The sequence below is a fragment of the Gymnoscopelus microlampas genome (genome assembly GCF_963454915.1).
Source record: "Gymnoscopelus microlampas genome assembly, chromosome: 5".
Lineage (NCBI taxonomy): Eukaryota > Metazoa > Chordata > Actinopteri > Myctophiformes > Myctophidae > Gymnoscopelus > Gymnoscopelus microlampas.
Genome location: NC_139942.1, coordinates 53412835 through 53426718, shown reverse-complemented (window position 1 = coordinate 53426718; position 13884 = coordinate 53412835). Strand labels below are relative to the sequence as shown.

Here is a 13884-nt window from a genome sequence, read left to right as displayed (position 1 = left end):
CTCTCTCTCTCTCTCTCTCTCTCTCTCTCTCTCTCTCTCTTCTCTCTCTCTCTCTCTCTCTCTCTCTCTCTCTCTCTCTCTCTCTCTCTCTCTCTCTCTCTCTCCAGAGTCTGTAAGGTTGGTGAATGGGACTAGTTCATGTTCAGGCAGAGTGGAGGTGAAGTCTGATCAGTCGTGGGTCTCAGTGTGTGAAGGTGACTTTGACCAGCAGGTTGCAGAGGTGGTCTGTAGGGAGCTTGGCTGTGAGGCTCCTTCAGTCCTCCAGGGGGCGCTCTATGGAGAAGTGAAGGCTCCCATGTGGACCAAAGAGTTCCAGTGTAAAGGCAGTGAGTCTGTTCTCCTGGACTGTAGAACCTCAGACTCAACTAGAAACACCTGCTCACCTGACAAGGCTGTTGGACTCACCTGCTCAGGTAAAAGACAAACTACACTTTAGCTTTGATTATTAGTTTACAGTCAAAGTAATATTACTTTTTTAACCACTTAAAACCTATTTTTAGTTCACTGTATTCCCAAGGGCTCTATACTAGGCCCTCTCCCGTTTTCACTGTAAAATAGCAGATCTACAAGCTCATAGCGAGGCATAGCCGCTCGGTGCCGCGCTATGAGCTTGTAGATCTGCTATTTTTGAATAGCCAAATCAATCTTAAAATGACACAAATGATGCTTTCCCGGTCTTAATGGGTTAAAACCTACATTTAGTTCACTGTATTCCCCAGGGCTCTATACTAGGCCCACTCCCTTCTTAATGCTTATTCTATTGTCTGTGTACAGAGCGTGCTGATGTCAGGTTGGTGGGAGGAGCCAGTCACTGTGCTGGTAGAGTGGAGATGAAACACCAGGAAGAATGGAGACCATTGTCTCCATGGGGCTGGAACCATAGGTCATCACCTGCACTGTGTAGACTGCTACACTGTGGCTCTGCTGTTTCCACAGAAGTGAGACGTGGTTCTACACAGAAACCTACATGGCATATTACATCTTCCTGTGATGAAGATGACTCGTCACTGAGGGACTGTGGAACAATGCAGTCTGGTACTTCCTCCTCCAGTCTGGAGCTGATCTGTTCAGGTAACAAACAATGACTTCAACAATAACACTAATCTATACTGTCTGTCTGTCTGTCTGTCTGTCTGTCTGTCTGTCACAATGAGTCCCATCCCATGCATGTATAGCTGAAGCGAACTGGAAGGAGACCCCGGGGCAGACCAAGGACCAGATGGGGGGATTACATCTCCACACTGGCCTGGGAACGCCTCGGGATCTGTTGCCCCCGCGACCCGGCTCCGGAAAGCGGTTGAAGATGGATGGATGGATTATATATATTTTTTAAATATTTTCAGTAAATAGCTACAGTACACAATATTATTTTTTTGAGGCCTACTTTCAGCAATGCAACTCAAACAATGAACTCAGTTCAGTCTTTTTTATTGAACAATAACGAAAATTCAGAAAATGTCAATGAATCAAAATAATGACACTGTCAATGCTTTTTTTGCGGTTTTAGAATAGAAAAAAAATAACCCAACAGGTTAGCAGCAGTAACTTTCATAATGTCATTTAGATGTCCATGTGTCAACTGTGAGCGCAGTTTGGATTTGTTGATGTTCATTACTAGGGATGGATAGAGCCATATGATTTCCGTGTCAACGGAATCGCGGACGGAATCGCGGAAATTACCAATAAAAATGGAATTGGAATAAAACGCGGAATATTGCAGAATTGGCCCTAATCTGGGCTGAAATTCAGTTTTCGGGAGAAGTCTGTCTGCGATGTTAACTTACTTAACATCACCTCGCTGTTTCTGAACGGAGCGGGGTGAATCTGGCTGACACGGTGAACACCAAAACCCTCGCCCCAAAACTCATTCGCACCGGGCAAATCCGGCGGTATTCACCCAACCTTATTCCTAAACTTAAACTCAGTAAAACGGTGCCAAAACCTAACCTAATGCCTAAACTTAACCTCAGTAAAACATGCCTAACCCTAAACTTATTGCCAAAGCATTACATACATTATGATACAAAATAATAATACATGTTCAGAATCAGAACAATAATACAAACAAGACAAACATAAGCAAAATGACATTAGTCTATTAATTGTAGTAGACTTATAGTGTGTTCACCCATTGTCCCTCATGTTATGACAGGCTGCTACATATGTTGCTGCCTGAACATTCGACTTTCTCACCTAATAAGTAGGGGATTGCCTGGATAGAGTCAAACTGTATTTTTGTTTTTGTTATTTGTGTGAATTTAGGGTAGTAATATTCTCTGTGTGTTTATATTTGTCACATGCAGTCAAGAAGTGCAGCTCTGTCTCCACCACTCCTTGACCACACGATATATTGCAGAAATGTACATATGCTGATGGTTAACCCACATGAGCTTTTAGCACATGTATTTAATTACCATACACAGAATCCATTTATAGCACATTTTAAAGTGATTTGGTAGCTTTTTAATGACCTAGGGCAACAGACTTTTCATGGGTTCGATCCTGGGCACCGGCAACTCAGTGTATGAGTAGGTACGGTGCGTGTGGCGCTCCACCTCAGCAATACCAGGGGTCTATTACTCCTGCGTTTTCAGCTGATACTGACAATAAGTCTCTCAGACTTACTTAACTCATTCAGTGCCAATGAAATAAAAAAATCACACCCAGTGTGAAGTGGGCGGTGTGGTCATCACACAGACGCCACTGACGCCAGGTTCTGTGAGAGAAACAAGCAACCAGCGTCATCTCGTTCTGCATTAGCGTTAGCTCGTCGGGGACATTCAGCGCCTGTTTGAGTATCATGAGACTCCACAATGAGTGCTAGGAGAAAAAAAACAGACTTTGCATTTGTTAAAATAGGCGATTTTCAGTCATACACACTCTCCCATTATGCCGCTGCAAGGGGTCTGCAGAATGGACAACAGGGGCAGATCTGGAATTATTCAACGTTCCTTTGTATGTTGGTGAGTGATTAGCGACACATCAAACATACAAGCTAAAATGACTGGAATTCTCCTTTAAAGTCCATCTGGAAACTGTTTGGAGACGTTGCTCAAACAGCAGACAAATTGTGCAATGTAATAATTTATAACCCTTCAGATCACGCGTCTCTGCGCGTCCGTTGTATTGGTGAAATTAAGAGCAGACAAGACTGTTAAAATTAAGTGTATTTAATAATTAAGCAGTAAGTTAAACTAATTACAGATTGAATATAGAAATGTACTTAACAGAGATCTCTGGGCTCCCCATTAACTGGCCTTAGCTGCAACAAGTTACTTGTTGCAGGTCAGTTCATTCAGGTCTGAGCCCCGCTATCTGTCCCTGGAGCCTATTTATAATATCCTATACATGTTATACTAAATTTATCAAAAGAAGTCGCTGTCGGTCCACCAGGGTTTCTTCATCAGGGTAGGCAAGGGGTCCCCCCCTGACTGATTTACGGGTTTGAATGACGACCTTGGATCCACGGACCGAGTGCCTCGCACCTATGGAATGCAGCACATCCTCCCTCCAAATAACAGTCTGAGCATACTGTCTCAATGCATCGGCCGGCAGTAAGCATCCCCATTGGTCCAGGTTCTCTTCCCAGGGTGTGCAAGTGGCCCCAAAAACCTGATTTACAGGTCCAGCCGACGACCTTGGGTTTCACCGGCCTAGTCTCTGCTCTGCACCTGCGGAATGCCATACACAACCTCCCCAAAAAGAGTATGCAGATATCATTGTATTCCTTCTCTCTCTCACAATGTCGGCTCGGAAAATGGGAGTGAATTTTGTCTACTGGGAGATAACACAGAATTCTGCCATGCGAATAGATAATGTTTATCACCATAACTGTATTTCTAAGAATATAATTCTAGCAAGGCTATAGTGATTTCATAAGGTAATAATGTGTTTTCTGTGGGGGTCTATCTGAACAACCAGTGGCGTGCACAGACATTTTGAGGGGCAGGTGCTCAAGTAAATTATACTTTTTGTTGTTGACTTGGTCTGCTCTTTTTTCCCTCTACACCTATACCTCTTTGCCAAAAATAGCCAATCTACAAGCCCACAACGCCTCGTTGTGAGCTTGTAGATCTGCTATTTTTGGCTAAAGTTCTCCTCAGAAAAGGGATGCTAGGTTTCGAGTGGTTATGGTAAAAAGAAAAAATCATACCACATAAAGATTTGGCGGACCCCCTGTAGTAACTCTGAGGACCCCCTAGGGGTCCCGGACCCCCTGTTGAAGACCCCTGATGTAAACTGAACTCAAAAGGGCACTTCTGGTCAAGAGGGCAAAGGGCAGGTGCTCTAGCACCACCTAGAGTCTATCTGTGCACGTCCCTGTGAACAACATAAAACGGTAATAGTGAATACACACACAATTGCTCTTAATAACTAAGGCTTAAAAAGGATATAAGTTACCATATAAGGAAATAAGTCATTTGCTCATAATAACTAAGGCTTAAAAAGGATATAAGTTGCCAACAAAACTTGTGAGAACAGCCTCGTTGCCTTGGAACATTAGGATTCCGGTGTGGTAGACGTTGACAGTGAGGGTTGTGTTGCTACTGTCTCCATTCTCATGTACAGTGATCTGTCTACCATTACAGATTCCTTTCTTTTCATATCATTTGTAGTGTTTGCAGATTGCTGTGTGCCAACTATTAGTGCAGTCAGTGTACAGCAGCAGGTTATTTATGACTTTAATGTCTTGGATCTGGGCATAGTCTGCTGTTAGAGTCTCAGGATTAGTCTTTAAAAGCTGATGTTTGTGTGCCTTTTTGGCTGCTGCACCTTTCACCTCCTTGGGGTAGGATAGAAAGGGGCAGGAAGAGCTGCTGCTCTCTGCCCTCCCCCCAGCAGAAAGTGGATCCATTTTACACAACTGTCAAAGTTAGCTTAGCAGTAGCCCTTATCAGTAGCTAGTTAGCAGTTAGCTTAGCAGTAAGCTCTGCAGTATTTAATGTTTCATAAACAAGATAATTCCACTTTTCCTCACTTGGAGTAGTTGTTTTTTTGTTGTAGTTGTTTAGTTGTTCTTTGTGTCTTAGTTCTCCTGTTTTCCAACTAGCCTCTTCTGTTAGCATGATCCAGCTAACTGTTGACTGTTCTTGTTGGCTAGCAGACAGTAGTTCTTCTTTTGGAGAATTAAAATGCTGTTTTAGCATTAAATGTTTACTTTCAAAAGTTCAGGTTCTCTGTGTTTGTTGAGTTGTTTTAGGAAAATGTTAGTAGTTTTCTCTTGTTTAAAAACAGATAGATCTGACCATTGATTTAAGTTTTTTCAGGAGCTCAAGTGGTACATGACTCCATGTCTCTCTCTCTCTCTCTCTCTCTCTCTCTCTCCAGAGTCTGTAAGGTTGGTGAATGGGACTAGTAGTGGGGACTCAGTGGACTCATGTTCAGGCAGAGTGGAGGTGAAGTTTAATCAGTCGTGGGTCTCAGTGTGTGAAGGTGACTTTGACCAGCAGGATGCAGAGGTGGTCTGTAGGGAGCTTGGCTGTGGTGCTCCTTCAGACCTCCAGGGGGCGCTCTATGGAGAAGTGAAGGCTCCAATGTGGACCAAAGAGTTCCAGTGTGAAGGCAACGAGTCTGTTCTCCTGGACTGTAGAACCTCAGACTCAACTAGAAACACCTGCTCACCTGACAAGACTGTTGGACTCACCTGCTCAGGTAAAAGACAAACTACACTTTAGCTTTGATTATTAGTTTACAGTCAAAGTAATATTACTGTTTTAACCACTTAACCCTTTAAACCTGCAAGACCCGGATATATTTCTACTTGCAAACAAAAATGTTCAGCCTTTCAGATGGTGTTATAAGAGTACTTTGGAGAGGAAAATATAGTGTTTTTAAAAAATGTTTTCATAAGGTTTTATTGAAATGTATTATTACAACATTGGGTTATTCACTGTCAGAATTGATTGCTTGATTGAAATTTGTATTAGGCAAAAGAATGTAAAACAACACAGTTACATTTATAATACTTTTGTCTAAAAGGTCCGACCAAAAAAGTCCTTGCGGACTTGTTTCCGTTGGGGTCCGTTGGGGTCCGAATAACGTGGCAAATGTCTATATACTTCACTAAAACAACTTAAGGGTTTATTTATATGGTTATGGTTTATTATTTGGCCTCAGAACAGTATACATTATGCATAATATTTGGCTTCAGAACAGTATACATTATGAATAATAACATCAATAAGCCATATTTTTAAGAATTGTGATTTTATTAAAAGAACAACAAAATGAGTCCAAGTCTGTACTCTCTCCATTCAGTACAATATCCAACACATCCCTTGCAGTGAAGCGAGGCTCTCTCCTTGCTTGTGGCATTCTGAAATTAAAATAAAGACATACCTTTAGTACATTAGTAGCACATCTCACTGCAGGTACATATTTCACAAGTCACACAATAATGTCTGGCCAACCTATTGTTCTTTTTCTTATCCTCACAAAGGGATTGATAAGCAACGCTAGAATAGGGACACTACAGTTCTTAACGCTTATTCTATTGTCTGTGTACAGATCCTGTTGATGTCAGGTTGGTGGGAGGAGCCAGTCACTGTGCTGGTAGACTGGAGATGAAACACCAGGACGAATGGAGACCATTGGATCCTGTTCACTGGAACCATCAGTCACCATCTGATGTAGTGTGTAGACTGCTGCACTGTGTCTCTGCTTTTTCTACAGAACAGAGAAATGGTTCTACAGATCAACCTACATGGTTGACTAGATCTAACTGTGTTGGAGATGAATCTTCACTGAGGGAGTGTGGAACAGTGGAGTCTGGTACTTCCTCCTCCAGTCTGGAGCTGATCTGTTCAGGTAACAAACAATGACTTCAACAATGACACTAATCTATACTGTCTGTCTGTCACAATACTGTCACAATACGTCAGCTTGTAGATCGGATATTTTCAACGCTGCTCACAACTTTCTTGCGATTCTGGGTGACTTCAACGCAAGACTCGGTCAAAAGGACGCACCTTACACATTCCATGAAGACACAAACCGGAATGGAGCATACCTTGCCGCCTTACTCCTGGAACAAGAACTAATGGCTGCAAACACCATGTTCAGGAAAATAACTGGCAAAAGATGGACCTTCCAGGACCGGCCTACTGGTATGAGACTACATACTAGTGAGGCGAAAATGGAGGAATTCCATCTCGAATGCGGAACCCTACAACACCTTCAACGCTGTGGGTTCTGACCACCGGGTGGTATCCATGAGAGTGAGGCTGAGCCTTAGGATCCCAAAACCGAGCCCCAGGGTACGCCATGACTCGAGTACTTTCTCCACAAGCCCTGAACCCCCACACCTACCTACGTGGATGTACTAAGGAAAGATACTGGTGCAGAAAGCACAAAGGAGCTGGCCAGATGTATGAAGAACCGAGATGACTGGAGACTCCGATGGAGGGCTCGTCTGAGGACAACGTAGAGAGAGACTACACCTTGGTAAAACAGAATCCATTCTCTTTGGGACCAAACATTCCCTCAGTAAGATAAATCCAAATGATTTCAAGGTCAAAGTCGATGACACAGTAATCTCCAGCAAAGAAGAGATTACTTATTTGGGATGTATTCTTGACGAATACCTGACAGGTGAAAGCATGGCAACAAAGGTGATCAAAAGAGTAAATCAGAGAACCAGATTTTTGGGCAGAATTTCCTCTTCTGTCAACAAAAGTGCTCTCAGGACTCTTTCAGGAGACAATGTCACTAAAGACTAAGCTTCAAACCTCCCAAAACAAACTCATTTGACTGCTTCTCGGCCTGGGGCACATGACCCACCTTTTTCCCACACATTGTGCTATCCTAGGCTGGCTCAGGGTCGAAGACGGGGTTAAACAACTAAAAATGGGATTGGCTTTCAAAATAGCAAATGCTACTTTGCCGTCAATACCCGCATATCTGACTAAATACCTCCAAAAGGTTAGTGACACCCAAAGCCACAATACTAGAGGGAGCGTAAAAAACGATCTGGTACCACCCACCCATAAAACAAAAAGTAAAGTCTCCTTCTACAGCACTGCCACCCAGGTGTGGGATGCTCTGACCCCATCCCTCAAAAAATGTAGATCGCTGGCTTCCTTTAAAACAGCCCTGAAAATTAACCTTTCAGGAGCCAAAGGGGAGGAGTTATCACTTCTCCATTAGACAGACGACCCCCCCCCCCCTTTCTTTAACCTCACGCCCCCCTTTCTTTAACCTCACCCCCCCTTTCTTTAACCTCAAGGACCCCAATGGAAACAAGCCCTTAAGGACCTTTTTGGAGTTACCCTTTGATCTGTGTGTGTGTGTGTGTGTGTGTGTGTGTGTGTGTGTGTGTGTGTGTGTGTGTGTGTGTGTGTGTGTGTGTGTGTGTGTGTGTGTGTGTGTGTGTGTGTGTGTGTGTGTGTGTGTGTGTGTGTCCTTCAGACTGTGGTGTTCCTGACATCAAACCAGTGGTCAGTGGATGTCCCCGTGATGTATCAGGTATCATCAACGGTGAGGATGCTAAACCTCACTCCTGGCCCTGGCAGGTGTCCCTGCAGGTAAATACAACATTTACAACATCACTCTCTGTGTCATCATCCATATACCTGTCTATCTACTGTGTTACTTGTATTCATTCAATAATGAAGTGGGAAACGCCTATGGTATATTTTCTTTACTATGACACATGTTCAACTGTAATGGGAAACATACGTCTAGACTTTATATTGAGGGAGATCGGAGCATAAAAACAAGCAAGCATCAGCATGGCGTCTTAGGCCTCCTGGGCTATAGGCTTAATTAATCATTCACAAGTTAGATCAATCGTACTGTTGCTAATAAAAAAACTATGTGAATTCAGAACAGCACCGGTTTTCATGTCTGTGGTGGATCACTGATCAAGGAGAACTGGGTTGTGACTGCTGCCCACTGCGATGTCAGGTACAGTAGTCAAGCTACTATAATGTCTCACTCTGTACTGAATATAGTATAATCTATCATACATACAGTAGGCTATACAGCAGGCCTGTGAAAACCATTTTAGGTCAGGGGCCAGGACTCTGTGAAAGATGTCACTTCATCCGGGCCATAACAGATGCACACACACAAAGTTGATTCAGACAATATAAAACATCACCAAACCCAGTACTGTTTGTTTGTTTTGATAAAAAATATTGACTTCCTGTTTGTTTTGCCATTTCTATTGTGAAGAAAACCCAGACCGGATCTTCAAATAGTAAAATCAACAGGAAGTTAACATTTCTATATATAAAAAAAAAAAACAGTAGTGTGTTTGGTGATGTTCTATATTGTCTGAATCAACTTTGTTTGTGTTCGTTTATGTGCTAAAAGAGTGACTTTGAGATCTGTTTCAGCATACAATGTAAGTCAATGAGGAGCATATTTTGAATGATCAATTTCTAATCAATGGAGCAATTCTTTTTGATTTCCTGTCCATCTTTGGAGTTCCATCATGGCAAGGTAACTACACAACCCAAACCTCTACCAAAGTGGTCTTGTTAAGAAGATAACATAGCAAGCATTACTTGTTCATTTTTAGGGGACCAAGCACGTTGTGTGTAGTCACCGTATTGTTAGCCTCGGAAATCCAGCCTTTTTTTTTGTTTCAAAAGAAAAAAGTCTGGGCGAACGGTGCAGGAACGATGGTCTTAGGACCTTGTTAACTCCTAACCAACCAGAGTGCAGAGGGGCGTCGCTCTACATTTGGTGACGTCAGCCTGCTCCTTGCACAGACCGGGGGGGGGAAGGGGGGGAGGGGAGGGGAGGCGGGGACATGGATTGGTGAAGCAATCGGAGGACGCGGCTGCTCCGGGCGCCTGGGTTTGGATCCGCCCTTCGAGACCATGGATTGCTCTCGTTCTCTCAGTCTACCGTATTGTATACACAGCTTTGTGATATGGTAGAATGCCAATCACTGCTGGAAAAAAAACACCTTACTCCAATTGGTCAAAGGGGGTGCTAGAGAAATCGATTGAAAATCCAAACTTTGAAGAGGCATATGTCATGTTTGACCTACAGCCATGAAACATGCTTACACATGTACCTCTACTCATGAGGAACACATCTGTCACTGTGACCCATAAGCTCCGCCCTTACACTTTCCAGCATGTTCAGTAGTTTGAAAAACATGTACATCTTTACTCCTTGGATTTTTGAGTGGTGCCGAAGGCTTTGTCTGTGTGTCCGTATGTCTGTATGTCCGTGTGTCCACCAAGCTAACATTGGTCAAGCATCACGTGACAATATGTTGAAAGGGTGTGCTTTGATTGGCTAGCAAGACGCATGACGAAATAGAGCCCTATAAATAGGTGTGTCACTTTGAAACATGTATGCAGTACATGTTTCAAAGTGACATCAGTGCCATCAGCCAAGCTAACATTGGACATGTTAGCTTGGCTGATTGAACATGTTAGCCATTTAGAAAGGCACCACTCACTTCACACAGGGTGTGATTTTTTAATAACATCTAAACATCTAAGCCTGTGTGGCCCAATCAGATCTCAGTTACAATAGGCCTACTTTATTTATAAATCAGGTATTACTCTTTCTCACCTCTCTGAGTTAAGCAGCCCCAACCACCTTGTTTTAATTATTTATGTGTAAACATTTTCAGTGCATCTGAACATGAAGTAGTCCTGGGCGTGCACGACCGCACAGACAGAAACACAAACACCTTCCATGTCAGGAGCATTGGAGAGGTAGGTGCTCTGTTTTGTAATATATGTATAATAGGGATGCAACATCATTTTGTCACATGTGTAATCAGGCTGCTGTACACAGTCCTCTCCATTTTTTCCCCCCTCTTTTTTGGGGGGACATTTGTTTTATGTTCCTGACTCCAGATTGGAACATGTGGTTTAAGGCAGACATTCAATCAACAAGCTACATGTTTTTGTTTTGTTTGTTTGATGTTTTCCTTCATTTTTTAAATACATCTCCTAACAGTTAACATGTCACTGATAGGTCTTCAAGCACCCCAAATACAACCCCAACACTTCTGACTATGACATCACACTGATCAAGCTGCAAAGCCCTGCCCAGATGAGTCCTCATGTGTCCCCTGTGTGTCTGGCTGACACTGACAACTTCCCTCCTGGCACAGAGTGTGTGACCACTGGCTGGGGCTGGACCGGCAACCACAGTGAGTGAATGACAGGAAACACACTCTTTCCATTCATCAGCCACAGTGACTGGACTATTTCACCAGTCACTTCAATGATTTAGAATAGAGTAGGATGTCAGTAGGCTAATGCTGAGCAAACTAATAGAGCAGACTAACAACATTCACAGTAGGATCAATCAACAATTATTATTGATGATTATATATGATTATATGATTATTATTCAGTTTGAAACATCTTGTTCAGAATATAACTGTACAAACTGCAAAGCTTCCAGACGATATAATACAAAAATAACAACGTTAGGACTACATGTCTAACAAACATCAAATGTTCTCTTCTCAAAAAGGACAATGACATGACAGACACTAACTACTTAAAGACAATATGTCATTCTCAGTGGCACATTAGTGTCTATAGCACAAACCTAATGTTTGACTGCTGTGTATTTTTCCAGCTAATGAGAAACCTGACAAACTCCAGCAGGCTTGTCTGCCCATCCTCACCAACGATGACCACATCACCAGTCAGATGATCTGTGCTGGAGCCTCTGGAGCTGTAACCTGCAAGGTGAGTGACACGCACTTAAACTAGAGAGGAAAACACCGAGATGACATTTAGACATGAAACACGTTAAAACACAAGGGTTGTTTCAGGGTGACTCTGGAGGCCCCCTGGTGTGTAAGAATGGAACGGAGCCCTGGACCCTGGTTGGTGTGACCTCCTGGGACGTGAAAGGCGTTCACAGCAAGCCTGCTGGTTTCGTCCGCATCACTGCACTGCGTACCTGGATGGACCGGACCATGGCTGACATGTAAACTGTAAACAGCTGTTACTTTAGCTGTCATTTTCACCATCAATAATAATCAATCAATGCAAATGCCTGGGTCCTTGATGTGGAAACTGTTTGCAGTGATGAAATGCAATACATTTTAGAAAATCTACACTTATGATCACATGGCCAAAATAGGGATGCCAGGTTGAAAGTGTTTGAATTCACATTATGTTATCTAATCATTAAGATTATTTAACAAACCAACCTGGATCATAAGAGTCAACGTCTCCTTATATAGGCTATTCTATACTAATAAATATTTTATTTTATTTAATTTTGGTAAAAGAAATACGAGTACACACAATATGACTTAAACCCAGGATATACACAAGTGCAATAAAACATAAATAGTCAAATAAATTACATAGCACCAATACATCACTTATACTGCATTCTTAGAATGTCTACTATAGAAACCATTAGATGGTGTTTTCTTTCACGTAATAAGGTTTCTCTAGTCTAAAAGACCGTTGGAGCTACATCAATCCAAGTTTTTTGCTTTTTTGCAGTAATATACTGTAGGCAGATAATTCCAGAATGCTCTGCAATACCGTAATCCATAATTCCACATACTGTACATCGTAGTAGGTTGGATTGATTTTAAACAGCAGTAATGAAGTGTTTTACCATAATGTATTGAAGTAATGAAGTGTTATACCATAATGTATTGAAGTAATGAAGTGTTATACCATAATGTATTGAAGTAATGAAGTGTTTTACCATAATGTATTGAAGTAATGAAGTGTTTTACCATAATGTATTGAAGTAATGAAGTGTTTTACCACAATGTATTGAAGTAATGAAGCGTTATACCATAATGTATTGAAGTAATGAAGTGTTTTACCATAATGTATTGAAGTAATGAAGTGTTTTACCATAATGTATTGAAGTAATGAAGTGTTATACCCAGGGCCGCATTAAGACCCCTCAGGGCCGTGGAACACCACAAAACCAAAGGCCCCCCCAGCGGCGTAATTTCACGCACATTCACGCGCGCATGTGTATGCGTGCATGTGCATGTGCGTGTATACGTGCGTGCATGCGCGTGCGCTTCGCGCGAAATTTTTCGGGTCTAATTCGGTTCTATTTGACCAATATAAATCAACATTTTTTCTTTAAATACACAAAAATGAAATACACAATTCTCACAGGGCCCTGCAGGCTGCGGGCCGTGGAACACAAGTTCCACTAGGTTCCACGGTTAATGCGGCCCTGGTTATACCATAATGTATTGAAGTAATGAAGTGTTTTACCATAATGTATTGAAGTAATGAAGTGTTTTACCATAATGTATTGAAGTAATGAAGTGTTTTACCATAATGTATTGAAGTAATGAAGTGTTTTACCATAATGTATTGAAGTAATGAAGTGTTATACAGGGGTGCAATGCTCACTGGACGGCCTTGCACGGCGTGCCGGAACCTATTTGACCAGGAGCAAGCGCAGGCACACGCATAGATTTAAAACTACTTTAATTTCAAACTTCAATAAAGTTTACAAAGGCTCCCGACTCACGGCAGGTACATTAACATAGGAATTAGCCTAGATGCATATCAATGGTCCATCGTGTGACCTATAGTGTAGGTGTTAAGGGTCGTGCGCGTCACGTCATTAAAATACAGTGCAAGCACTTCCCAAATGAGCATAGCAACACTGGTGTTATACCATAATGTATTGTCTCTACGTGTGTCCCTTCAGGCTGTGACCCTCCAGCATCACTGCTATACATATTGTGAAAATAGCCGATCTACAATTAAGCTCACAACGCCTGTGTTATTTTTTATTTATTATTGCTGTGTTCGGGCAAGCCCGAGAATCTGGATAGAATCGTGTAGTGTGTGCATGTTTAAGATAGTCATTGACTGCTATGTACTGTATATATTTTATTACAAGAGGCAGTCCACTTTTGTTATTGTTTCACATCTTATGCGCGACCGCACCCCC

The 13884-nt window shown here is 42.3% G+C and overlaps 1 protein-coding gene across 1 annotated transcript; it reads left to right on the top strand.

The window, feature by feature from the left end:
- Nucleotides 1–811: 811 nt before the first annotated feature.
- Nucleotides 812–13645, top strand: LOC311045200 (neurotrypsin-like; the record flags this gene model as incomplete). The annotated part of the gene is made up of 10 exons (XM_084057000.1): nucleotides 812–1071; nucleotides 5329–5652; nucleotides 6508–6807; nucleotides 8407–8522; nucleotides 8825–8904; nucleotides 10598–10682; nucleotides 10948–11125; nucleotides 11563–11675; nucleotides 11762–11919; nucleotides 13639–13645. The coding sequence occupies exons 1-10, from the start codon at nucleotides 831–833 to the stop codon at nucleotides 13643–13645; spliced, it is 1602 nt and encodes a 533-aa protein (XP_083913126.1). The 5' UTR covers nucleotides 812–830.
- Between the last annotated feature and the right edge of the window lie 239 nt (nucleotides 13646–13884).